This window comes from Lissotriton helveticus, chromosome 2_1 (assembly GCF_964261635.1).
Source record: "Lissotriton helveticus chromosome 2_1, aLisHel1.1, whole genome shotgun sequence".
Taxonomy (NCBI): domain Eukaryota; kingdom Metazoa; phylum Chordata; class Amphibia; order Caudata; family Salamandridae; genus Lissotriton; species Lissotriton helveticus.
In genome coordinates, this window is record NC_136059.1 from 572,084,182 (window position 1) to 572,111,759 (window position 27,578).

A 27,578-nucleotide genomic window follows, 5' to 3' on the forward strand; every position below is an offset into this window, starting at 1 on the left:
GGTTGTTTCTCCATTGTCCAGTAGTGTTCTAATGTCGTCCGTTGCTGCGATGAGGGCGGTCTCCGTGCTGTGTTTGGCTCGGAAGCCGGATTGTGAAGGGTCGAGGGATTTATTGGATTCGAGGAAGGCGGCGAGCTGATTATTGATGGCTTTCTCGATGACTTTGGCAGGGAAAGGAAGGAGTGAGATGGGTCGGTAATTCTTGAGTTCGGTGGGGTCTGCTGTGGGTTTCTTCAGGAGGGCGCTGAGTTCGGCGTGTTTCCAGCTTTCTGGGAAGGTGGCGGCGTTTAGGGAGCAGTTGATGACATCGCGGAGATGGGGTGCGATAACGGAGTCTGCTTTGTTGAAAATGTGGTGGGGACATGGGTCGGTTGATGATCCTGAGTGGATGGAGTTCATCAGACGGATGGTTTCTTCAGTGGTGATTGTGTTCCAGGCGCAGAGGTTGTTAGAGGGGTGTTTAAGTTCAGGTGAGGGTGGTGGGGCTTGGATTCCGGTCTCATTTGCGAAGCTGTTATGTATGTCTGAGATTTTGTTGTGGAAGAAAGAGGCTAAGGAGTCGCAGAGGTCTTGGGAGGGGGTGATGTCATTCGTGCCGGCGGTGGGGTTGGTGAATTCTTTGACAATGTTGAATAGTTCCTTGCTGTTTTGGGCGTTGTTGTCGAGTCGGACTTTGAGTGCTGATTTTTTGGAGGATCGGATCAGTTGGTGGTGTTTGCGGATGGCATTCTTGAGGGCTGTTTGGTTGTCAGAGGTTCGGTCTTTTTTCCAGGCTTTCTCGAGGGTGCGGCAGGTCTTCTTTGAGTTTTTGAGGTCCTCATTGAACCAAGGGGCTTTATTGTTGATTTGTTTGGATTGCTGTTTTTTCAGGGGTGCTAATTCATCAGCGCTGTGGGTGATCCATTGAGTGAGGTTGGTTGCTGCAAGGTTTGGGTCCGATGATTTTGCAGGGAGGTTTTGTTGCAGTGATGTGAAGAGTTGGTCGGTTGTAATTTTGTTCCAGTTTCTGCGCGAAATTGGTTGAGGGAGGTTGTGGGTTGTAGTCTTTTTGTATCTGAAGTGTACGCAGCTGTGGTCCGTCCATTGGTGGGTTGTGGTGTGGTCGAAGGAGATATGCTTGCTGGAGGTGAATATTGGGTCGAGCGTGTGCCCTGCGTTGTGAGTGGGGGTGTTGACAAGTTGTTTGAGTCCGAGATTAGCGAGGTTGTCCAGGAGGGTAGTGGTGTTTCTGTCATTGTTCTTTTCTAGGTGGAAGTTGATATCTCCTAACAGGATGTAGTCCTCGGAGGGGAGGGCGTGAGGGGTGACAAATTCAGTGATGTCTTCGCAGAATTGTGTGCGGGGTCCTGGTGGTCTGTATATGAGGGTTCCTCTGAGTGTGGACTTCGGGTCGGTGTGGATTTGGAAGTGGAGGTGTTCGGCGTTAGCGAGGTTATCGTCGGAGCTGGTAGAGATGCGGATGGTGTTCTTATGGACGATGGCGATGCCTCCTCCTGTTTGTTTGGTGGTGCGGTCTTTTCGGATGATCTTGTAGCCGTCCGGAATGGCAATGGCGATGTCGGGTGCTGAAGATGTGTTCATCCAGGTTTCTGTGAGGAAGGCGATGTCCGGCGCTGTGGTGTCAAGTAGGTTCCATAGTTCGATGGCGTTGCTGTGGACCGAGCGAGTGTTGAGCAGGATGCACTTCAGATTGTTGGGGTCGGAGCGCTGTTTGGAATTTGAGGGTGTGGTGGGTTTCTTAATGCAGTTGTACTTGCAGGAGAGGCAGGCGAATGGTCCATGGGTGCGTCCGGATTCGGCTTGGTAGCAGGTTGGTGATCGGCCGGGATTAAGGGCTGAGAGGGTAGCTGCATTGTAAGTGATGCGGGAGGGGTGGTGTTTGCGGGGACCAGGGGGTCTGGCGCTGGGCGCGGTCCAGGCGCGGACGGGCGTAGACGGGCTTACCTTTGGCGCACCTTCGGCGCGACCGCTGCGCGTTGACGCTGCGCGTAGGTGCATCTGACATATATGTGTAGTGGAAGGGGGAGGGGCGAGGGAGGAGCGGCAGGGAGGCGGTAGCGTGGGGGGAGGTCCGGGCAGGGAGGTTAAACAACAACAAAATGGCTGGCTTCAGGCCAAATCGGAATTGGATTGGGGCAGCAGCGAAAGTGTACGCGAGGCACAATGAGATAACAGATCTCAGTCCAAAATACAGACAATGTTATGCTCTAAAGGAGAGTAAATTCAGCAGGTTAAGATAAATAGTGAAAAACAATGTAAAAGGGAGCGCGCTATAAGTATGCGATCAAACTTAGTACAACGAGCAGCAGGCAGGCACAAATGCGCGATTACACAGTTAAGCGCTACGCTGTATTGCGGCGTCTCAGGCAGGGCTAATGTGGACAGGCAATGCAATTATAACGATACCGCTTTTTGTTCAGGCAGCTGGGAGGGGAGCAACCGCTTCTGTAGCTCACAGGACGGTCACCTTTTACGTACCTTTTACTTTTACGTACAATAGCTGGTCATTAGCATATAAGGAGACAGAATGACCTCTTATCAGCCGAAGGGATTCCCCATTCTCTCCCCTCTTGTTGCAAAATGATAGCTATTCGCTACACGAATAATGCAAATAACAGTGGAGACAGGGGACAACCCTGTCCATTCCCCTGGAAATCTTGATTGGAGATGAAATATTTTTGCCCACCTGGATTCTGGCCCTCGGATCTGAGTTCAGCAATTTGACCAGACGTGTAATACGTCCAGCAAAGCTAAATTTGATTAGCTTGTCGCAGTGGTATCTGCAGCTCGATGTCAAAAGCTTTCTCCAGGTTAAGGGCCAAGCAGGCAGGATGGGGCCATTGAGAGGAGCTTCTTCCATAATTTAATTGAACCTTCTAATGTTTAAGGAAGTGCTTCTTCCGTGGACAAAGCCCTGGTAACACTCCGAATACTCTGACTGCAATGATTTTGCTGTTGGTCCCCACTCTACTAGCATGCATCTCCCCTCTGTATGTGCAACATGTGCCTGACGATGGTGGATCAGAGCAATTCATTGAGAACGCCCGGCCTCTTCATCTCTTCTTCAGCCCTTATGTGGGACTCCTCCAGCATCGCTGTATGGGGACCCCTGCGTGTAAGGCGGAGTGGATGTTGTACCTTTTATTTACAGAGTGCATCTCCCTTACTGTCCAGTGTGAGACTGGTGGAACTATGTAGAGGCCAACGGATGATGGGACATCTTGGCTGCTTCGGCCACTCCCCTTGGGATCCTGGCTCATAACATATCTTATTGTGTCTCATGGCTGTTCTTGTGATCTGGGCCCCACTACTACTTATCTTCAGTACATCTTCTGGAACTGCCACGTTTCCCTTCTCCTGTTCGGCACACATGTCCAAAAAGGACACGCGCACATCACCGTTAAGAAAAGTCGTCTTATCCGTGATCTAAAGTGATGCGAAAAACAAAGTACAAACTTTTAAAAATTCTATGGGTTTACACATTAATATGCATCGAATCTTCAAGTTTAATAAGTAATGACGGATTGAAATGTATGTGTGTTACTTGCACTTATATTTATCTACTGTTAGAAGACTTGTGAGGACTAGATGAAGTTCAGATATCTTAATATGAAAAGGCATGGTTTCTTAAAAAGGTGTACTTTCTTTTTCACATCCTTCTATTAAACAATTCAAGTAATTTGATGAAAACAGCCAAGCGGTTGTAGCATTCTGTTTGCCAGACACATAACACGATTTGCACAAATGGTATACCGTTATTTAATTAAATATTCCGAATATTTTTGGGCCTGGGCATGAAGTGTTTATGATGACACCATGTTTAGTGGGGTAGCTACAGTCGGAGGATAACAAACATCTCTGCATAAAGGCGAATGTTTTCATCATCGTCTTCTTTTGTTTTTATCCGGACATTCTTTTCCACTTCAATTTCCGTTCAGCTCGAGCGCCTTTGATGAGTTGGGTTGCTCAAGGCTACATCGGGTCTGCTCACTCAGCTGGAATATCTCCCAGCCAATCACAGCTCGGCCTCATAAAAAATGTACGGCAAGGCACAAAACTTGACAAGAATTTGACCTGACAGGTTTACATTCATGCGAGCCACGGAAGCTCACAGTAGATGGATTCAGAAAGAGATGAGCTTTCTTTGGAGAATCCAGTCACAGCGCGGAGATACCCTGGTTGGGGCGATTCATGCGCTTATAAATGTCATAATAAATAAATAAATAAATAAATAGCTGACATACATGCACACGCACGAGTACATACACATCCGTGAATGCTCATGTCAGACACGTATGCAGTTCGGTCATTTTTAAGTCATTTATTTTTTGGAAAGGATGGAATGAATTTAAATTTGTATTGGGCTGGGAAAAAGGTATTTATTATGGTAGGCATAACAGTATTGCATCCAGATGCTGAGTGACGTAATAGCAGTATCGCTAAAGCTGATATCTCTGACAGCATTCGTTTATGTGCACATGTCTGAGTGCATGTTAACTGCCATTAAATCATCATTTACCAGTTGTCATTCATATAATCTTTACAATTTATGATGCTTGCTTCACCCAGATCATACCACTTTATAAGATGTGATTAAACAAACATATCAAAGCCTTTTATCCCACTGCAGTATGCTGTATTTTCCAGCTATCTGGAAGGTGGACTATAATGGCTTTTATAGCCCTCTGGGGAGGCCTACAAATCTGTCACAAATGTTTAGCCCAATGAAGGAGAAATGTTTTTAGAGGGTGAGATACTGAACAGATGAAGAGATGGCAGGAATAACCGGTTTACTTTAGAAAAGGGCCAGCCACACTGGCAACCGCAGTTTCCACAGACCGTCCTTTTCTCCCCACTGCTTTCTTCTGCCCTCCACAGCTTACCTCACAGAGATCAGCATTCCACAGCACAGTTGAGGATGGTATGGGGGCCCAGGCAGGACAGAACACACCTCCCCGCTTTCCTCCAAAACAAACAAAAAGGCATGGATCAACCAGCAAAAGGAAAATTAGAACAAAGATATCAAAGCAATTGGTAAAACATTCCAGACAAACAAAAATTGGTAACAGCTAGTAGGACAACATGTGGCAATTGGAAAAATTAAACATCAAATCAGAATATAGTCGTTAAACTTGTATGGAACTCATCGGTCTCCCTTGCTCCGTGGATTACTTAGATTATATTTCTTAGCACAGCTTTGGGGTACAAAGCGAGAGGTGTTCGGAATACTGTCATCACATGACGCTGTACCTGGAACCACTCCGCCAACTCATTACAGCCAGACCTCTACACCATACGCGCACAGCTCCACCACTGACCATCTGATGGTCTCACTGCACTGCAGTTTTCACTGGCCTCCTTTTCGTTGTACGCCATTGTCAAATACCAACTTCTAAGGGAAGCCTTTAATGCTAAAATACCAGTTAGGGATGTAATCACGCTCTTGGTGCTTGTAGTACGTACACACCTCTCCTCCAACCACGTGAACAAGTTGTCTACTAGTACAGTGGCAAATTGCTGAATCTCTGGAAGCATGTTGAAAGGCTTTAAATTCTACACACACCCTTTCCCGTATTCTCCCTGGGCTTCTAACTTTAGTCATGGGCGGGGTTTGCACTTAAGTCCCTTGTCATGTTGCAAATAGGTCTCTTTACATCTCTATCCATTGCTGGCCACCAAGTACAGCCCCCTTCACCTCATTGTATTGAGCATGATACTGAGTTGCCCTTCATCACTAACCTCCAGACATACTATTCCTGAGGGCACTTTGTGGGACCAGCTTGTCAGATCTAACTAACAGACCACTTTCATCTGACAACTCTGATTGCATTTTACTGTATGACTGCAACTCGAAGGCTAAATTACTCCCTTGGCCACCCTTTCACTGCTTACTCCTTCGCCTTAGCCAGAACAAACAGAATGCTGAAATGTTGGTTTATAATTAGTCATAATATTTAGCCCATTAAATGCCACAATATTGTTTTTCATACTATAGCCTTTTATCCCTTATATCGTTAAAGACCTACTCCATCCTCCCACTACTCATCCTTTCACATGTAAACATCCGAAACCTATGGTTGTTTCCAACCATGGCAATGTATATACATTTTCTGCTTTAAATCCGAGACAGTTCCTTTCCACTGTGAGAAAGGAAAGGATGCATCACCATATCTCATGTGGGTGTAGGTGAAGGGATTTCTCTGCAACAAAGCATATTTTCCCAGAAAATAAAATATGTGAATATGTGTTCTTCTGCACATTTCCTCCTGGTGCCGTACAGTGATAGTACTTACTCCATGTAAACAATTCAGTGAAGTCAGCATTGTGGGAAGGGAGTACCCCTGGAACTCCATGATTCTGTTGGCTGCAATATCTTTCTTCATATTCCTCACGTTATGGGTTTCGTCAGAAGCTAGACAGGATCCAGAAACATTTTCTCCTGGCAGTAGCTTTACAGTGAAGCCTGATGGTGCCACACAACTCACAGTGCCTGATATCAAGTACCGCGAGTGATATCACAGGTCTGTATACAATGCAACTTGACACACCAGTATCAGGGCCTGTTTTTCCATGTTTGCCTTACTTATGCAGTTTCAGAGCTCTCTTACAATTTTTGATGAATAATTTTAATTTCTAACAATACTTGTTTAGCGGACAATCTCAAATGTCACCCAAGGGCTTTGAATCTTGTTAATGTTGTTGCAAACAGATGTCCATTTCTGTCCTTCACAACGTGCATTTGTTTCCTGGGCCTGGTCACAATCCCTTGATGTGGGATTCTTGTACCTCCAGGCAGCCAAAGGAATTCAGAAAGCGATTGGCCAAGTTTTTCCGGCCCAGACCCTTGAGGAGATCATAAAAGGAGCTTTTTTCTTCCCTTAGATAAGTTTCTACAGAAAGGTGGTCCTCCAAATGGCCCTTTCATTAGGGATACAAGAAATACCACAAGAAAGACAAGTTCTCTTCCTTCTCGTGTAGCTAACGTTTCCATCCTCACGATAGTTCAGGGAGTCAGCGGCACTGTTCCCTGATGCTAGCCTCTTGCTTTTATTCCTCAGAGCCAAATTCCATGTTAAAGAAGCTTTGCATGGAGTTTTTAATTCTGTCTGCTGATCTATCTCAGGTTGTATAAAACAACAAGGTGATGGATGGAATGCTTGAATTAATCTCAACCATTGGCAGTCGCTCAGGTTACATCTGAATCCATCGTTTTTCGCCCACCATGCCACCTCAGTTTTGACCCAGCCAATTGCAAACCAGTCTTGACCCTGTTCCTCATGGGAACAGTACAGCCCGAACTGCCAGGCCAGGTCTTTCCTGAACCTGAACACTAGTAATCCAGGACCGTTTTCACCCTTGCTATGGGCTCTTCAGCCTGGTATAGCTTGGCTCCAGTGTTTCAATAGCCCGGGACCCATGTCTGGGCGTACCCAGTACACTTAGTGCTTCAAATGCAAAAATAACACGGTGATGGAAGAAATGCTTGCTTTGATCCCTGGTTTGCATATTGCTGGGTCCAAACTGAGGTGGCATGGTATGCAAAATAATGATGGATTGGAATGCGACGAGTAATTGAAAGTGACTGAGATTAATTCAAGCATTCCATCCATCACTTTTTTGTATAATAGTTTGTTGCCCTAAGTGGGATGGGTATGCCCAGATTGGGGTCCTGTGCACACTGTGACACTGGAACCAAGCTGTACTAGGCTGATGAACCCATAGCTTGAGCAAATCTGGTCCTGGGTTGCTTGTGTTCCAGTTCAGGGAGGACCTGGCTTGGTAGTTTGAGCTGGACTCTTCTAATTGGAGCAGTGTCAAGACTGATTTGCATATAGCTGAGTTCAAACTGAGATTGCGTGGTGTGCAAAATAATGATGGACTGGGATGCGGCTCGAGTAATTATCTGTGACTGAGATTAATTCAAGCGTTCCATCCATTACTGTTTTGTATACTACAGTCTCTCTCAGGTTGTGGCATTGTAGCAGGCCTTGTTGGACCTCTCAGGCTGCCCCTCTTCAATCATGGCCTCCACCAGTTCCCATGGGCAGCTGAGTCTTCAGGACCATTAATGCTGATGACTCAACTTTGTGCCTTACATGCTCTGACCTGGTAGCTGCTTCTAAGGAAGCCACCTCTTTCCCAACAAATCCCTTGGGCCTGGCATTAACGCTGCTTTTGATATTGTCTCCGGCGCTGCTGTTCGAGCCATGTTTGATGCTGTCTCAGACCTCAAAAAAAGAGGTGATCTTCTTAGTGGCTAAGGAAACGTTCAAAGCATCCTTTGAGGACCAGCCTCAGCAACCTTCTGCCCAGAGTCAAGAGATTTTATGCATGAAAGCCCTCTTTGGCTCAGAATTGGATGCACTTGATATGTCAAACTTGGAGTGCTGGTGCTTGAAAGGATGGTTAGGAGACAGCTTATCTTCTGCCCCTTAAAGCAGTGCTGGGCTTTACTGGGATCTTCAAACTACCAGTGGCGGTTTAACATCCCCCGAATGGGCATATTGCCTACCTTTAGATATCTGTCTTCTGCGGCTCTGGAGCATCTTCAGCCCTTCACTGAGATCCTTGCTGCCGAAGCTGACTGCTGTGTGCTCGGCGGTCAGAGGCAGATTGCCCAATAGGACAGGGCCAAAGTTCCTGTCGGATTACCTATCTCCGGAAACGCTGGTAGTTCACAAATCTTTTGTGAAACTTGATTCCTAACTGTTTTTTTGCTGCACAAGCCGGACGACCAGATAGTGCCCTGACCCCATGGGGTGTAAGGTATATGCCCGATCAGTCTGGCCAATGCCACACGCCTCTGTGGGTGGTCTGCCCATACCTGGTGGGAAATGACGAAGCTCACGACGATTAGCCCTGTCAAGATGTGAGGGGCCCATTGGAATATGTACTGGACTCGAGGTATACTCTGGCAGGTGCCCTGGCAACAGCAATGCGCATGCTCAGGCTCTTTGGCTTAAGAGCGCGGATATAATGAAGTTGGGAAAGATCACTCGTGTGATACAAAACTACATGGTCTGTAATCCAAAGCAAGACTACAAGCAAAGAAAGGACTATTTCAGCCAAGAACTGCACCTGTAAGTGATCTACAAGGCTGACGGTGTGTGCGCCCATACTGCTGTTTTTAGTAAACAATATACTTTTGTGCCTTTACTAACTAAACCTGGGCTATTCTAACCTTTAGTTTCACCTTTAATTTAAAGAGAGCGTGGTGAAGTTCTTTGTGAAAGGAGCACATATTCTCAGCTGTTAAGGGTTTCTAGTGTATGTTAATATTCTTTCAGGTGCAAAGTTATTTTGTGATACAAGGATATTTGTTTACGTTTTACAATCACAAGATAGACCGTGGATTGTATGACACTGCCTGCACGCATTCTGTTTCTTGTCGATATATATGTGAATAGTAAACTCAGTTTATATTAAAATTACAAATGCAACTAGTAGGTGTTTATTTTGCTTATTTATGTAAAAGTTTTATTCAGCGCCCCTCTACCACTGTTAGACTTCGGGCCCTATACGTAGAGCTCAGTTGAACTTTAAATACTTGAAACAATTCAAAATACGAAATGCAAGTCACGTGATGAGATATGGTTCAGAACTCAGCTGTTAAGAAAAGCAAACCCGAGTCATTATATGGGGCTCTGTACAACCGGATTAGGGTGAGAAGAAGAGACATTGATTGGAAAATAGGCCAAAGAGGTGAGTTTGCGTGTGTCTTGTAAATGGGAGGACCATGGGTTTTTTAGTTGTGTCAATGGGCAACTCTCTAGTTGATCCGAGTGATAGTAGTTAATGCAGAACTAGGGTGAAACGCATTCATTTTACTATGGAGAAAAGGGACGCTGAGAATCCTTTTGTTTCAAATGTGTTCAAAAGCATTGGGTCAAATAGCTTTCTGTCTAGAAGTGATGTGAAAACATTCTCTTTGGAGCATTTACTTTTAGAAAGTTTTATGACATCCAAGCCTTGAATTTCTCTTGACAAGATTTCAGTGTGACCCTTGACCCTTCCAGGTAGGTCGCTCCCCCTCCGCACAGCACCACCTGTGTGTCCCTGCCCCAGCTGCCGCTGCTGAGGAAGTTCGAGCCCCTCCTCCAACCGCAGGCTACCACCTGCGCCTCATCCCTGGTGGCCAGTGGTAGGCCATAGGTTTGCTCATCCTCCATTGTATTGCCTGTATTTTCTTTCATTGCTCCCGTTGTAGTGACTGCATTTTCATTGTTGTGTCTGTGACTTCTGTTGTCTGTCCCCCCCCCCCGCTGCCTGTACGTGGTCTGTGCCCGTTCTCTCCCTCTGTTCCCCTTGCTGCCCCTGTGTCTCTCTGCCCGGTTTCCCTTCTGCTCCCCTCGCTGCCCCCGTGTCTCTCTGCCCGTTTTTTCCTTCTGCTCCCCTCGCGGCCCCCTGTCTCTCTGCCCGTTTCCCTTCTGTTGCTTAGGTGCCCCTGCATTTCTGTGACGTTTCTGCCCTTTCTTGGGACCTTTCTGCCCTCTGTGCCACTCATTTCCCCCGTTTTTTTGTGACCTTTCTGCCCTTTCTTGGGACCTTTGTGTTCTGTGCCACCTGTTTCCCCCCGTTTTTTTTGTGACCTTGCTGCCCTTTCTTGGGACCTTTCTGCCCTCTGTGCCACTCGTTCCCCCTGTTTTTTTCTGACCTTTCTGCCCTTTCTTGTGACCTTTGTGCCTCTGTACCACTCGTTTCCCCCCGTTTTTTGGGACCTTTCTGCCCTTTCTTGGGACCTTTCTGCCCTCTGTGCCACTCGTTTCACCCTGTTTTTTTCTGACCTTTCTGCCCTTTCCTCTGACCTTTGTGCCTCTGTGCCACTCGTTTCCCCCTGTTTTTTGTGACCTTTCTGCCCTTTCTTGGGACCTTTCTGCCCTCTGTGCCACTCATTTCCCCCCGTTTTTTCTGACCTTTCTGCCCTTTCCTGTGACCTTTGTGCCTCGGTGCCACTCGTTTCCCCCCGTTTTTTGTGACCTTTCTGCCCTTTCTCGGGACCTTTCTGCCCTCTGTGCCACTCGTTTCCCCCATGTTTTCTGCCCTTTCTGCCCTTTCCTGTGACCTTTCTGCCCTTTCTCTGGACCTTTGTGCCTCTGTGCCACTCGTTTCCACCCGTTTTTTGTGACCTTTTTGCCCTTTCTTGGGACCTTTCTGCCCTCTCTGCCACTCGTTTCCCCCTGTTTTTTGTGACCTTTCTGCCCTTTCTTGGGACCTTTGTGCCTCTGTGCCACTCGTTTCCCCCCTTTTTTTGTGACCTTTTCTGCCCTTTCTTGGGACCTTTCTGCCTCTGTGCCACTCGTTTCCCCCCGCCACCCAGCTGCTCCTCACTCCCACCTCCCCATACATGCCGGGCGCTGCGCGGTCGCGCCGCTGGCGCGTGGCAAGCCTGTCTGCTCCCGTCCCCGCCTGGACCGCACCCAGCGCTAGAACCCCTGGCCCCCGCACCTGCCATGACGACCGCCGCCACTATGACGCCAGCACTCTGCACGCTCTCAACCCCGGACGGACCCACAACTGCTTCAAGGCCACCCGTAACTGCACACACGGTCCCTTCACCTGCCGGAACTGCAGTTACACCAGCCACAGAACCGATGAACCACCCACCAAGAAAGACCTCAACCCCCTCCGATGCATACTACTGAACACCCGCTCCGTACGCAAACACGCCGTTGAGCTCTGGGACCTGCTCAACACAACCTCCCCAGATGTTGCCTTCCTGACAGAGACCTGGTTGAACAACTCTTCTGCACCCGACACCACCATTGCCATCCCAGACGGCTACAAGAACACCCGCAGAGACCGCACCAACGGAGTCGGAGGAGGAATCGCCATCGTCCACAAGAACAGCATCAGGGTCTCGACTAGCACCGACGACGCGCTCAGCACGGCCGAACACATGCATTTCCAGATCCACACAGACCCCAACTCCACCCTCAGAAGCACCCTCGTCTACCGACCCTTCGGACCCCGCCCCCAGTTCAGCGACTCCATCGCCGACTTCATCAGCACGCATGCCCTGACCTCCACCGACTACATCCTCCTCGGAGACCTGAACTTTCAACTTGAGAACAACAACTCCACAACCCTGATTGATAACCTCGTCAACCTCGGACTGAGACAACTCGTCACAACACCCACCCACTCCGCCGGCCACACGCTCGACCCCGTCTTCTCCTCAAGCCCGCACGTCTCCGTCAGCCACACCATCGAACTCCTCTAGACCGACCACCGCTGCATCCACTTCACCTACCAGAAACCCACCACACACCACCGCACCCAACAGATCCCCCGCCGCCGCTGGAGCAAAATCACCGAAGACCAACTACATGCAAACCTCGCTCTCAGCCCACCCACCGAACCCTCCAACACCGATGTCGCTGCCCACAACCTCAGACGCTGGATTGAGGACTGTGCCAACACCCTCGCCCTGCTGAAGAAACCCCCCCACAGAGACACCAGCAAGAGGGCCTGCTGGTTCACCGCAGAACTCCTAGATTCCAAGCAAGCCTGCCGGAAACTAGAGAAGAAATGGCACAGTGAAAAAACTCCGGACAGCCACGCAGCACACAAGGACGCCGTCCGCAACCACCACCACCTCATCAGGGCTGCCAAGAAGACCTCCTTCAAAGACCGCCTCGACAACAACACACACGACAGCAAGGAACTCCAACACCAACGACATCCCGCCGTCGCAAGCCCTGTGCGACTCCCTCGCCACCTTCTTCCACCGCAAGATAGCAGACATCCACGACAGCTTCAACACCCAGACAGCCCCAACAGACAGCAGCACAACAGACCCTCCGCACACCATCGACCACGTCTCCTTACTAGCCTGGACCAGCATGAGCGTGGATGACACCATCAAGACCATGAGCACAATCCACTCCGGCTCTCCGTCAGACCCATTCCCTCACCACGTCTTCAACAAAGCAAGCAGCTCCATCGCACCCCACCTACGCAACGTCACCAATCTCTCCCTTGAGACCGCGACCTTCCCAGAGAGCTGGAAACACGCCGAGATCAACGCCCTACTCAAAAAACCCAAAGCAGACCCAAGAGACCTCGAGAACGTCCGACCCATCTCTCTGCTCCCCTTCCCGGCCAAGGTCATCGAGAAAATCGTTAACAGACAGCTAACCCGATACCTCGAAGAGAACAGAATCCTGGACCCTTCCCAGTCAGGGTTCCGCAGCAACCACAGCACCGAGACCGCCCTCATAGCCGCCACCGACGACATCAGGACCCTGCGAGACAAAGATGAGACTGCAGCACTCATCCTCCTAGACCTTTCCGCCGCCTTCGACACCGTCTGCCACCGCACACTACGCACACGCCTCCACGCCGCAGAGATCCGAGACAAGGCTCCGGAATGGACCACCTCCTTCCTCTCCAGCAGAACCCAGAGCGTCCGCCTCCACCCGTTCCGTTCTGAAGCCTCCGAGATCATCTGCGGCGTACCCCAAGGATCCTCCCTCAGCCCGACACTGTTCAACATTTACGTGGCCCACTTGCACATGTCGCCCTACAGCACAACCTCAACATAATCTCCTACGCCAACGACACTCAACTGATCCTCTCCCTCAGCAAGGACCCCATCACCGCCAAAGCCAACCTCCATGAAGGAATGAAGGCTGTTGCCGACTGGATGAAGATAAGCTGTCTGAAGCTGAACTCGGACAAGACAGAGGTCCTCATCCTCGGCTCCAACCCGTCAGCCTGGGACGACTCCTGGTGGCCAACAGCACTGGGGGCAGCCCCGACCCCCACCGACCATGCACGCAACATGGGAATCATCCTTGACTCAGCGCTCTCAATGACCAAGCAAGTCAACGTCGTCTCCTCCTCCTGCTTCAACACCCTCCCCATGCTCCGCAAGATCTATAGATGGATCCCGACAGATACAAGAAAGACAGTCACCCAGGCCCTCGTCAGCATCAGACTCGACTACGGAACGCCCTCTACGCGGGAGCCCCGACCAAGCTCATCAATCGACTACAACGTATCCAAAGCGCCTCGGCACAAGTGATCCTCGATGTACCACAACACGGCCACATCACCCCTCACCTGAGAAACCTGCACTGGCTCCCCGTCAACAAGAGGATATCCTTCAAGCTCCTCATCCACGCACACAAGGCAATCCACAAGACCAGCCCAGCCTACCTCAACAGACGGCTCTCCCTCTGCACCCCCAACCGCCAGCTACGCTCCGCCGACCTCTCACTCGCCACCGTCCCGCGCGTCCGAAGAACAACCACCGGCGGGAGATCCTTCTCCCAACTCGCCGCCTAGACATGGAACAACCTCCCACTGAGCCTACGACAGACCCAAGACCGGATGACCTTCAGGAGGACACTAAAGACCTGGCTGTTCGATCAGTAGCAGGCCCCACCTCCCCCAGCAACCCCCTCCCCCCCCCACCCCCAGCGCCTTGAGACCCTCACGGGTATGTAGTGCGCTTAACAAATGACTGATTGATTGATTGATTGAAACTGTTTTCAGTGGTAGAGGACTTCAAGTGGATTACATTGTCATCGTGTATCGGTGGACAGAATTTCCCATATACCTAAAGACTGGGGGCATATTATCAAGAAACCGCGGTAACACTATCGCCGCTTTAGCGGCAGAAAACTGCCGCTAAAGTGGCGATAATGGGCTTGATAATACGCCCTTGTGAATGCCCATAGAAGCCCATGTTCTGGTGTGAACATGGGCTTCTATGGGAATTCACAAGGGCGTATTATCAAGCCCATTATTGCCACTTTAGAGGCAGTTTTCTGCCGCTAAAGCGGCGATAATGTTACGGCGGTTTCTTGATAATATGCCCCTAAGTTCCGTTCCTGAAGTCACTCATTGTAGATGCTGAACAAAGCAAGAGCTAAGAGCGTTGTCTGGTGAACACCACAATCCAATTAAAGTATATGGGAGATGAACCACCCCAGTGTCACCACATGATGTTGGTTGGTGACCAGCTGTTGACCTGATTGTGAAAACCCACTCAATGAACAGTCAGCCTCAGTTCACTTTCTAACAACACGGCACCATGATGAACCTTTGTATTAATAGAATTTTTCTTTAAATTTAAAATATGAGTATATTGCAAAACAGCTACGAGCGCTATAGTAAGTAGGGGGCAGTGATTCATTCCAAACCCCTTATAAGGAGAGGGTTCGGATAAGGAAGATCTCTTCATTTAATTATCTCCCGGGTAGGAGGTGGTCAGAAGTGTTTGCGCAAATGCATAAAACTGTTTAGGTCTCATGAATCCAACATAACATTTTTTTTTAAAAAAACTGCTGCAAAAGGGGCGTTTTGTTTGACTATTAGCCCTGAATTCAAACACCACAGAATGTGGCCAATAAAAATGAAACGGTAACATGAGAATGTCATTCAAGAGCCTCTTCATGGAAGTGGACCTGAGAAGCATTGAAACGCAGGCATGTGTTCTGAAAAAATGCAAAAATGATCCTGCGTTGTAGCACGTAGTTTTTTCACCTAATAGCAGCTGTATGTTTTGAATTTCTTTTAGGAGATGTCCTTCCCGGTTGACATACTGGATGACTGCAGTCATGACGATCTGGAGAGCTCTGCTGAAGATTACCTGTCTGACCTCCGCTGTGGAGACCCTGGGAATCCAGAGATTTTTTCTACTCCTGGAAAAAGCGATGTAAGATGCACAGGTTTTTTTTAAATGCTTTAGTCTGTATCAGAAGGTATTTTTGTAGAGTCTCCTTCAAACAGCACTGGATTTGAATAATAAAACAGTAAAAGGGCGTTACAGGGCTCTCCCAAGCTACAGAGCGAGAGACACCAGGCAAACGAAAACTAGAATGTGATGGGGACAGACAAACCAGGAGTGCAGCTTAGGTAGGGTAGTGACAGGGGCAGCAGAGACATAATACGGGTAAAATAAGGGCAGTGTAGGGATGAATGAACACCAGCAATCATCAAGTAATAGAACTCTTGGGTACCACTTTGTTTAGGTGTGTCAACATGTTATGGAGTATGGGCAACAGGGGAACAGGTGGCAAGCAGGACAGAACAGGAGCGGACTGGGGACATCTGCACACAATCAATCATCAAACTGACAATACCTATACAGAAATTGCATTGATTCTCCATAATCATGACTTTTAAGCATTTGGTGAAGGAAAAGTTACACATTTGCAGGTAAGGATGATAACATAACCTTTATTGAAGTATCTCCATATAGGACTGGCAGGGAAGCAGGCAAACAACAACTGAACTCAGTTGTCTCAAAGATTAACAACCCTACCTACATCACAAAGCCCCAACATTCTAACAAACCACAGTCCACGCGTCCCTTATAATTCCAATTGAGAACCCAACATTTCTTCCACCTTATATGTATATACTAAGCAAAAAAAAATATGAATAAAGTATACTTCCTAGTGATATGCAATTTTTCAAAACCTAAATTGCCACTAACTACAATCATGTAACTTAAATGATAAGGAAAATTGCACATTGTAGCATATACAGGTGCCATATGAATAAAGGTAACATTAGTTTTCGATACATCCGAGTTCATACTCCTCTAGCTTAACCGGATGAAAGCTTGGTCAGGACGATATTTTCAGAGCATCCAATTGATGTGTTTCATCCCTCTTTCCAGAAATTCTTCCTATGAGCACAACCAGCTGATGCGCTTCCTTGCAACTTAGACTTTCTTTTGCACAGTAGTTCTTTGGTTTTCCTCTACGAACAGTCATACTTTATCTTTATTCTAACACTTTCCATTGTCTAATGTCACTATATGTGCTCCCACTCTCTTCACCATCTTTGGACTAGAAAACAACATACCTTTCCCTTCCCAACTAAGGGTTTCGTGATCCTTACCAAATCACCTTCTTCCACATTTCGACACCACAATACGACCTTAACATACTTCTCTTGAGCCACCTTTCTCCTTTCACACACACTCTTCATGATCTCCTCCAATGGCATCTTCCTCGCCATCCAGATTCTGTTAATCTTTGAACTTATTAAACTCCCTTTTAACAACACAAAAGGAGATACTTTGGTGTCCACATTGGGCGTAGTTCATATAGTCCACAAACGATTTTTTACTTACTGCATCCAATTCAAACCATTTTCCAAGGATAACTGTATTTTTTCTTTTTTTACCCTATTAAAGTGTTCTACAAGACCATTACTTATTGGATGAAATACTAAAGTAGTGACATGTTTGATGCCAAATTCCCTAAGAAATTCTTCATATTCATAAGAAAAAAACAGGACCTGATGGAACTGGCACTTTCTGGTTGGCTGTCGCGATGCAGGGGTGGGTGATTACCCTCATTGTATATCCTGCACTCATCCTTGGGTAGTTTGGCACTGAGCAGTCAGGCTTATCACAGAGGCAATGTGTAAAGCATTGGTACAATACTCTCACACAATAAATACAATGAGCGTCACAAAAGGGACTTTACACGTGGTGTATATCAATAAAGTTTTTATTCAGCACACACATTAATTAAACATGAACATCATGTATTTTGGGACATAAATCACATTTGGAAATATTACTAGCAGTACTAGGCCCAACCGTGTTAAAATGACATCAGTAGTGTTTACACTTGGGGAAGATCCTACTTTACCTCTCAGCACCCTTATGCGGTGCAAAACAGTGTCAGAACTTGGCCCACCCTGGCAATTATTACAATTCAATACCACACAGGTATAAGGTGCACCCCAGATCACAACAATATCATTAATGTGTACACTTGTAAACGGCACTGTGGGCCAAGTCTGCATGGGTAAAAACCAATGTCAAACGTAGTATTCTTTTGGCAAGGAACCAACGTGAGCTGAACTGTGTAATTAATAACAGATGGTCCTGGTGCAGTCACTCCCACACACTCACTCAGCATGCAGTGCAACGAATATCAGGCAGGTCCATATGGAAAACACTCGCACACAGCACCGTAATGCAGTGCAACTTATATCCGGAAGGTCAGTTGATAATACAAATGTAAACCCTGTGGCCTAAGCCCCCCTCCACCTTTCACCTAACCCCAACTGCCATACGCCCACAGGTTGGAGACAGAGGACCCTCCCCCTGATACTATGCCGATTGTGGCTGTAGTCACACTTAGGGTAGAAGAAAAAGGTGGGGGTAGGTAGCAAGGCTAAATAGGTGGCAGTCGACAAATAGGGGTTAGCCACCACTTGAGAAGTTCACCCATTGTAAGCGGATTAGAAGCGGGCTGATGGTGACAATCATTCAATTAAAGGGTTTCACAATTGGCATTTCAGCACCAGCCCAGGCCTGCCAGGCACAAGGGTTTGAGGGGTCTTGTAGTCACTTAAAACGCTTCCGATCACTCTTGGAAGCGTTCCTCAGCCCATTCAATTACTCTCAACACCCAGGCCCAATTTGGGCAATACTAGCTGGCAACACAAAGTCGTCGTGGACAGGTGAGGAAAGGGCAGTTAATCCTCACACTGATGGCACATAAGGAATATTTGATGAATGGGGATGAAGCATGGGAGTTTCTGGGAAGAAGGACACACCCCGTCGGGCACATGTCGATCAAAGTTGCACTCAGGCAATTCGGGCACAGTGGAACAGAAATCTGCTCCTCCGCACCTCCCTTGGAAGAAGGCACAATGTCTGGTGTGCGTTAATCTGAGTCGAACCTGACCGTTCCAATCACACACAACAAAGAGTTGCAAATTCCATACCCCCATGGCACAACGTCCTGTGCATGTTGAAACAGGTCGCACCAGACAATACCGATCACACACAACGAAGAGTTGCAAATACGCACTTCTCTGGAAGTGAGGTGCAACGCCTAGTGCGCATTAACACAGGTCACAGCAGACAATTCTGGTTACACACAGAGGCACAAGTTTAGCAGTGCTGCATGAGGTAGAATGAGGCATTACTAGGGGTACCCCCTTCCTCCAAGGGTCGCAACTTGTGAATCAGACACCACATGCAATGAGCATGCAGTCAGCGTGTCGCACAAGAGAGATGTGGTGCGATCGACCAAGCTGGCAATGCTGAATCCCGCAACCAGTTAATCTGCTCACCACCAACAAGATGCATATTCGTGTTGAGGCCCTCACGTTGCAAGAGCCAAACTCCTTAGATGCAGGCAATACTTTTGGGGGTCCCCACAAGGCACCCCGGTCTCCAGGCACAATACATAGTACCATGCTCATGCTGCGCTACCAGTTGGGATCCAGCAGACAATGTGGGCACTTAAGAGGGCACCGTTCTCCATATGGTCTTTGATGTCCCTGAGACCTGATTAAGAGAACCGGGGGCAACCCAACAAGCCCTTGGAGAGCACAATTTGGGGTGCCACACAGCAACAGGTAGTCAGGCCAGCCACTATTCAGGAAGGGTGCACAACAGATTCCTCTGTCAGTGAGCATAGCAAGTTCCAGGATCTCCAGTCCAACGTCCTCACACATGTATTTCCCTGCTGAAGTATGGCACCCGTAGTTAGATGTGCTCCCCAGCCTCCAGTGTGAACTGGAGTCAAACTAAAAGGCACACAAAGAGTTTTAAAGCAGAGAAATGCCCACTTCCTAGAAGTGGCATTTCTAAACTATCAATGACAAAACCACCTTTACCACAAGAGAGCGTTCGTCATTGTGAATCCAATGATAGGAAACATGGTGAAACTGCTTCTCTGTGAGGCACTTGTTGGACTTGGCCCTTTTGCAGGGTCATCCTCCTGTATTGTGTCTGACCTGTTTTTGTTGGTTTTATGACTCTGGGCACTTTACCATTGCTGATCAGTGCTAAGGTGCATATGCTCTCCCTATTATAAATTAATGTATGAATTTGTGATTCTATGATTGGCTGGTTTGGTTTACCTGTCAGACCCTAGTACAGTGTACCAGGAGTGCACTGCTAGTGGGCTTACAGCACTGGTTGTGCCATCCACAGAAGCAGCCTGTAAAAGTGTGTCTAAGGCCTGCCATTGCAGAGCCTGTGTGCAGTCTGGTACTGCCATGTTGACTGGGCAAGTGCACTCACTTTCCAGTCCCTAAACCTTTCCTTTTCTTCATATCAGACACCACTATGGTAGGCCCAAAGGCAGGGTGCATTGTAAGTATAAGGTAGGACATACCTTGGTGTGTGTGTGGCATGTCCTAATAGTGAATTACAGCCATTTTCGTTTGTCACTATCGCAAGGCTACCTGCTCTCCATAGGCCAGAATGGGCAGTTAGATTATTACATTTTATAATCTTAACTGACTCAGGAAACATGGTAGAAATTCGAGTTTAGTATGCTTGAACTCAGAATGATAAAATACATCTTTTAGTGAAGTTGGTTTTACCATTCTGTGTTTGAAAATACCACTTTTAGAAAGTAGGTATTTTCTTGTCTAACTATCCAAAGCCTGCCTCTGCTAGGTTGTGTATTCCTTGTCTGGAGTTTGAGTGACAGGGCTGGGGGATTCCATGAGACAGAATGAGTCAGCCCAGTGGTGAATAGAGAGATCTGCATCTAGATGGGTGGGAGGAGTTGCACCTGGGACCTGAATAGGGCTGTGCCTGCCTTCCACAATGCTGGCTCCACCTCCTGTGGTGTGGCTGATGTCTCTGCCCTGCACTGTGAAAGAAGAGGAGGAATCAAGTCCACAAAGTGCTCCAGGGCTGTACTTTCCCTCCACAATGCTGGTTCCACCTCCTGTGGGGTATCAGATGTTTCTGCCCTGCACTGTGAAAGGAAAGAAGGAGTCTTGTCAACAGAGTGCTCCAGAACTGGTTTGGACTGGGCAAAGGCCCCTCTGCCTTCAGAGGACAAAACATTTTGGGGTATAAATATTGGGACCCTGCTCCCAAGAAATTAGATCACTTTTGGACAAACAAGAATAAACCTTTACTGAGGAGAGGTACCTGAAGAAACTGAGGAGAGACTATCCCTAAGCTGAAGTGCTGCTTGGGGGATTGGCCTGCAGTGGTTGCCTGACTGCCAAAGGAAGGAGAAAGGAACTTTGTGTACTTTACTTTGAACTTGTAAGGATCTCGAAGGGCTTGGAACAGAGCTTGCCTCCTGCTGAAGTCTCAGGGACAACAGACTTCAACCCCCAGCTCCCCAGAGTTACTTGGGAAGTGCCTGCTGCTGCTTTAGGCCTTCTGAGGGACTGCGTGTCACAAGGAGCTGGAAGCGCGACTCAAGAGGAAGAAGCGTGTCGCTGCTGCTGCCTTCGCATCGTGAATGTCAACGCTGTAGCTGTCGTATTACACCTCATCAAGAGAAGCGTTCCGCAACATAGAGGAAGCGTGTCGCCGTTGCTGCTGCTGCCGTCGCATCTTGAATGTCGGCGCTGTAGCTGTCGTATTGCACCGCATCAAGAGTAGTGTCTCGCAACGAGGAAGAAGCGTGTCGCCGTCGATGCTGCTGCTGTCGCATCGTGGATGTCGCCGCTGTAGCTGTCGTATTGCACCGCATCAAGAGAAGCGCCTTGCATCCACGGAGAAGCGCGCCGCTGTCGAAGCTGCTGCCATCACATCTTGGATGTCGCCGCTGTAGTTGTCGCTTTGTGCGGAAGCCTCTTGCAACGTTGGAGAAGATGCCGGAGCCGAGGCTGTTGCTGTTGCATCGCTGAACAAGGGTGTCGTCGCTGCAGCTGTCGCATCGAACCAAGACTTCTTGTATCATCAGAGAAGCATGCCGCATCGGGAAGATCTTCACGTCTTTATTTCTTTGCACCGGAACTTTGCCGCATTTACATCACTGCAACATTGCTTGTTGTGGAAGCATCACGAATCGAAAGATACATTGACTTAAAGTGTGGTATTTTAAGAAATGAACAGCACTAATTTAAAACTACCATCTTAAGTATAGTATTTTGGATTTTTTTCATTTGTGGTCTTGTGTTAAGTATATATAAAGAATACTTATTTTTAATATACAACCGTGTTGTGTTAATCTGTAGTTTTGTCACTGGATTACTGTATGTTGTCACAAATGCTTTACAAACTGCCTCTGAGATAAGCCTGTCTGCTCGTGCCAAGCTACCAAGGGGGTGAGTAGGGGTTATTTTAGGAGTGTACCCCCTTACCCTGACTAGAGGCAAGGGTCCCTATTTGTCACAAGTACCTACCTGTGCCAACTAGAGACCCCCAAATCTAACAGCACTTTTGCAGCTTGAAGTCATTTCAACCTTTTCCCCATGTTAACCTATGAGAAGAGCAAACCTCATGGGTAGTGAAAACATACATGGGTATTATTCACTACCTGGGCAGGCAACACTCATGTACCTGCCTTACCTTTCGATTTCCACTTGCGTCACCCCTCAAGACTTATACTAGGGGTGCTCTAGTGGTAGTGAAATGTCCCCTCACGATTGGCCAGTGGTTTAGAAAGGCCAACCTGAGGATAAGTACAATTGCGCACACAGGCTGCAATAGCAGGCCTGATATGTTTAAAAACATCATAGATGCAAGTAGTGCACACACATGCCTGCAATGGCAGGTTTCAGGCATGTTTAAAAACATTAGGTAAGCACCACTTCCTAACATGTGTAGGAAGGGTGCAAGCACTTTCACACTGCATTTACAGGGGGAAAGTGCCCAGAACCCTAAGGCCACTAAAAGAGAATCAGCAAAACCCAGGATTTAAAAGCAAAACGTTTAAGGAAATGCTACCTCAAGAGTATTCAGTCCAACAGGACCATTGTCAGACACAATCTCATTGTGGCTATCAGGAATAATAATCTGTCATCAAAATGCCATACTTAACTTGACCTTTCCCCACACCCAGAGGACTAATTATGTCCACAGCCAATTTTTACCACACCTTTCCTAGAACAGGTACGTCACTCCCAGAGTTTGTAATGATAACCTCAACCCTATTGCTGCAACACAATACAAGCACTGCCTTATAAATTGTTCCAATTCTCTATCCATACCAGGCCACCAATATACACCTCTAAATCTTGTCTTCATGGCACGCATTCTGATATAGCCCTCATACGCAAAAGCTTTTGCGTATGAGGGCTATATCAGAATGCGTGCCATGAAGACAAGATTTAGAGGTGTATATTGGTGGCCTGGTATGGATAGAGAATTGGAACAATTTATAAGGCAGATAATCAGCCATGACATTGTTAACACAAGGAATGTATTCCATCCTATAACAATACTCCTGCAATCTGTATTGCCATTTTGCTCTTCTCAGTGTGGATCTTCCCACCCTTCGGTTTATGCACAAGCACAAATGGGACAACCACTCTGAACCTTCAGTTGGCTCAATGATCTCTTGTTTACTCAAAATGGCCAATTTCTTATGTAATTCTGCCCTAATCATCAAAGGAACCTCACTTTATAGACCACAGGTTCCGCTCCTTCTTTAAGTTGTATTTTATGCTTAAATCCCTTTCAACCTCCAAACTTATCAGTCAACACCGTGGGGAATCTCACTTCCCACTCGGAAGCATGCATTGCCCACATGCTTATACACTCTTTCTTTAAAAAAAACGTGCTCATGGTTATATCTCTAAATTGCGTTGGTCTAAACACCCTAAAAGAGACGATCCATATTTGGCAACATATACAATAGCAGATGAAGAATTTCCTTTAAAGGACACTGTGGACACATCCGGAATCACAGACATAAAAGATATAAGGTTATTAGTCACAGGTACCCTAGGGGGATAGGAAGGGAGGGGGCTTGTTGGGTTCTTTGAAGCAAAAATGTGTATAATAGCTGACATCGACCAAATGTTGACGCTGAGTCGGCAACAATCAGATGCATTCTGTTTCCTGAGAGCGTTCCTGCAACAATAAAACAAATTGAAACCTAAAGGACACTGTGGTATCAAATAGACCCACAACGTCTATTGGTTTACCACCATAAGCTGCTGGTCTGATTGCAGATTTCCTCAGTTCAATAACTTTATTTTGGATATTCTTCCAACCATTCACTCCAATCAACATAAACACCAATCTGGAGTCTGCCATCATGCTTACATCCACACTTTACACATCCACAAACAAATATACAAAACAAAACTAAAATGTATTGTTAATTGAAAAGTTGGAACTTTTCCTACTTCAATTGACGCCACTCATCATCCATACTATATCTTTGATGAACTTGCACTGCTCCCACATATCAATCTGAGGATATAAACTTAATTTGAAGCCTCCAATTTAAAATGTTGATTCTTTATTTATAAACATTTGATTAATAGGTTAATGTTATTTAATTGTCTAAGCAGTCGTGGACCGTCTGACTCTCAGGAGTCCCTGGACAATAGGTTAAGAACTACTGGTATAGTTAACACAAGGAGATGATGGAAGGAGTACAGAAACTTTTCAGACACTCACCCACAGTAATATATCTGGGTTGAATCCATCATCGTTCTTTAGCTCACTTCGCCACCCCAGTTCAGACCAAGCTATATGCAAATCAGTCTTGACCCTGTGCCTCGTGGGAACAGTCCAGCCTGAACTGCCAAGCCAGGTCTTCCTTGGACCGCAAACAAGCCTCCTGGGACCGGTTTCAGGGTAACACTCCTCATCAGCAAGTCTAGCTTGAATCCAGTGGCAAAGTGAGCAAGGGACCCATGTCTGATCATACCGTGCCAACTTAGGGCGAACACCTCATCAGCCAGGCTAGCTTGAATCCAGTTGCTATGTCCACACTCGACCAGCCATCAGGTTTTTTGTGACGTTGTTCCTGTTGAACCCTGCTTTCAATTTTTATCTCAAGAAAACAAGAATAAAAATAAAAATTAAGGACAGAGGCCCAGATCTACTGAAATTTTGCATCTGTGTTGCGTCACTCTTGTGAGGCAGCCCCAACACCAAATTATTTTTGGCATTTATAAAGCCATGCAAAGTCAATTAATATAAAGTAATGTAACACAGTGCATTGTACTGCCTAAAGTTACCTTGCGTTGGGTAGGCGTTGTACGGGTGGAGCATGGAGATTACCATGCATCCACCTATGCATTTTGACGCAAGGTAAGCTTTACAAAGATTTGTAAACCTAGTTTTGCGACAAATTAGTTTGCCTTCCCCACAGAAGTGTAACGAGGAGAAATATCTTTATTTCTGTTTGCTACTTCCTCTCTCCAAGTGTGCTACATTTTGCAGCACACATGGACGGAGGATTATGCCTTTAAGGATTGTTTTCTCTTCATGCAGAAAAACAGTCCTGCCTGTAATAGAGGAACCCTTGCACCAAAGTGCAGGGGTGTGTGCATTGGTGCTAGGCAACCTATAGTGAACCAGTGCTGGGAGAGAGCAGAGATATGGAACGTTTCTGTTCTCTACTATTGTGAAAGAAAGCAGGTCCAGTTCCATGTAGATTAGTCAAGTAGGTTTATTCAGGATAGATGTGACAAAGTAGCGAAGCCCCACTAGGAGCAGCCGTCCGGCTGCTCAGCCCATCCACCAACTGACTCCTTCACTCACCAACATTCCTCTGCCACCTCAGACACCAACATTCCATCTACATAGTCACACTGGCTAAGCAGCAGGTATAACACATCTCCATTCATTAAATAACAAAGATAAGGTTGCTACCACAACATGTACGACTAGTACGCCAAGGTAATGAACGAACAGGAGGTACATGTTGACATAATAAATACAAAGATGGTAAAAGACACTGCATACATCTATGAATAACATATTAAATGTAAAGATCATAAATGTCAACCAGAGAATGTAATGTAATACATGTAAAGATGGAGGAAATACATGTAAGCAAAGATAACAATAAATAACCCAGGAAAAGGATAAAGCACACCATGCAATCAACAACTTCTCTAAACGCATAAGCACCACTACACTCACCTCTTCTCCCTTTCCACCATGCAAAATAAAGCACACACTCTTCCGCATCCTACCACAACTACCAAAACCCCAGTACCACTCACATACCAGCTGGCCAGGCTAACACACAAGTGGTAAATAGAAACCAACCAGGATGCGCGGTAGGGAACTGTCCAAAACAAGTATGCGTGGGACACCACCCCAAATGAACCCTGTGGCATCTAACTGCCCTTCACTCTTACCCATTGTAAGGGTGGAAAGTGTGGAAAAATAGTCCACACGAACCATGAATAGAACAACATAGGTCTACATTCAATTTTGTAATAAGGTGGCAACAGCAATCAAAAGTGATAAAACAATTTCATCGCAAAACGTGGCTCACGTTCTGCCCTTCATCCTAACCCCAAAGTCTGGGTGGCAAAAACTCTAAAAACCCATGTACTGTGGCTTCACACTGCCACATCACTCTGACAAAATCCGGCATCTCCACTGCCCTTCACTCTTACCCGCAGTAAGGGTGGTAAGTGTGGAACAACACACCACACCAAACATGAAAAATGGCTTCGCCCACATTTCAAAATTAGGCTTCCAACATCCTATTTACCCTTCACCCTTACCCGAAGTAAGGTTGGTAAGTGTAATAAAACAGGTAAAAACAACCTCACTCACATTTAAAAAATAAGGCTTCTTCTCTGCCCAGAACTGCAACAAACTGAAATAAGCAAGAAAGTATTCATGGGTGCATATTCCAACATTTAAACACTATCCAGTCGCACTCTTTCTTTCAACGCAAGCACTGAGGCTAACCTTTTCATGTATCACAAACACACACACGCAAGAGTAAAAACGAACGTGAATGAAGCTCATATTTTTTCCCACTCATAAGTAAAGAATAACGTTAAGGAGGTTCATATCCACCTATTAGTGCATTAAAAATTGGTAAAGGGAAAAACTGTAGGGTTTCCAGATTTCAAACTTAGACATCAAATAGGCACTCAAGTGGTCACTTCATATAAGGAGGCAGAGTTGATTGTCCAAAAATTTAGAATGTACATTCGCCCACATAACCTCAAGTCAAGTCCATACCGTACTGAAGAAAAACCACAGTACATGGAAAACTGGTAGGAGAGACTTTCCAATTCTACACTGTCATATCCAAATGGTACGGCAGCGTTACTCTTCGCTGAAGCATGATGGCACCACTCAGCAGGACAAACCGACGTGAAAGCTGCGCATGATGACCACGGTAACATTAAGGAAGCCGACCAACAACAGAACTTCTTCGAGTTGAGGATTTATGCTAAGTAAGAGTGTCATGTGGTCAAAGAAGGGTTGCGCCATCTGAGAAGAAGAGTACACTCAAGCCAAAGAGACGCCGGGTGGTTCACAGCATGTGGGTGCTGATAACGTCAAAAATTCAGAGCTCACAATGAGCTGGCCACGAAGACCTGACGCAGAGAAATTGCACTGCGCCAAACATACAATGCATGGGAAACCTTACCCTGCTGCTTGCAAGCTGTCACCAATTCGAAGAAGACAGCAACCATCTGTAGATGGCACCGGGAACAGCCAACTAAGTTGAGTGCTGCCGCCAAACACAAGATAGCGGCACGCACCATTGATGCTACGCCGGATGGCTCCCGGCATCATCGTGCTCCAAAGCATCCCATAGCAGTAGAAGAACAGACATCACATAAGACCCCACGGAGGCACCGCAGGAGTCCAAGATGCAGGTATGACTGCCTGCACTAAGAATGACATGCGCTCTCATTTAAAATCCAAAATGACTGTGGTTAAACTTCCA

At 46.9% G+C, this 27,578-nt stretch overlaps 1 protein-coding gene across 4 annotated transcripts in view; it reads left to right on the forward strand.

Moving 5' to 3' along the window:
* The window catches only part of FAM169A (family with sequence similarity 169 member A), a 502,597-nt gene that overhangs the window by 109,183 nt on the left and 365,836 nt on the right, over positions 1-27,578 (forward strand). For all 4 annotated transcript variants that reach the window (XM_078675250.1, XM_078675251.1, XM_078675252.1 and 1 more), the window contains exon 2: positions 15,527-15,664. In XM_078675250.1, coding sequence (XP_078531376.1) covers positions 15,530-15,664 — 135 coding nt within the window. In that variant the 5' untranslated portion in view covers positions 15,527-15,529. The remainder of the gene's footprint in view (positions 1-15,526; positions 15,665-27,578) is intronic.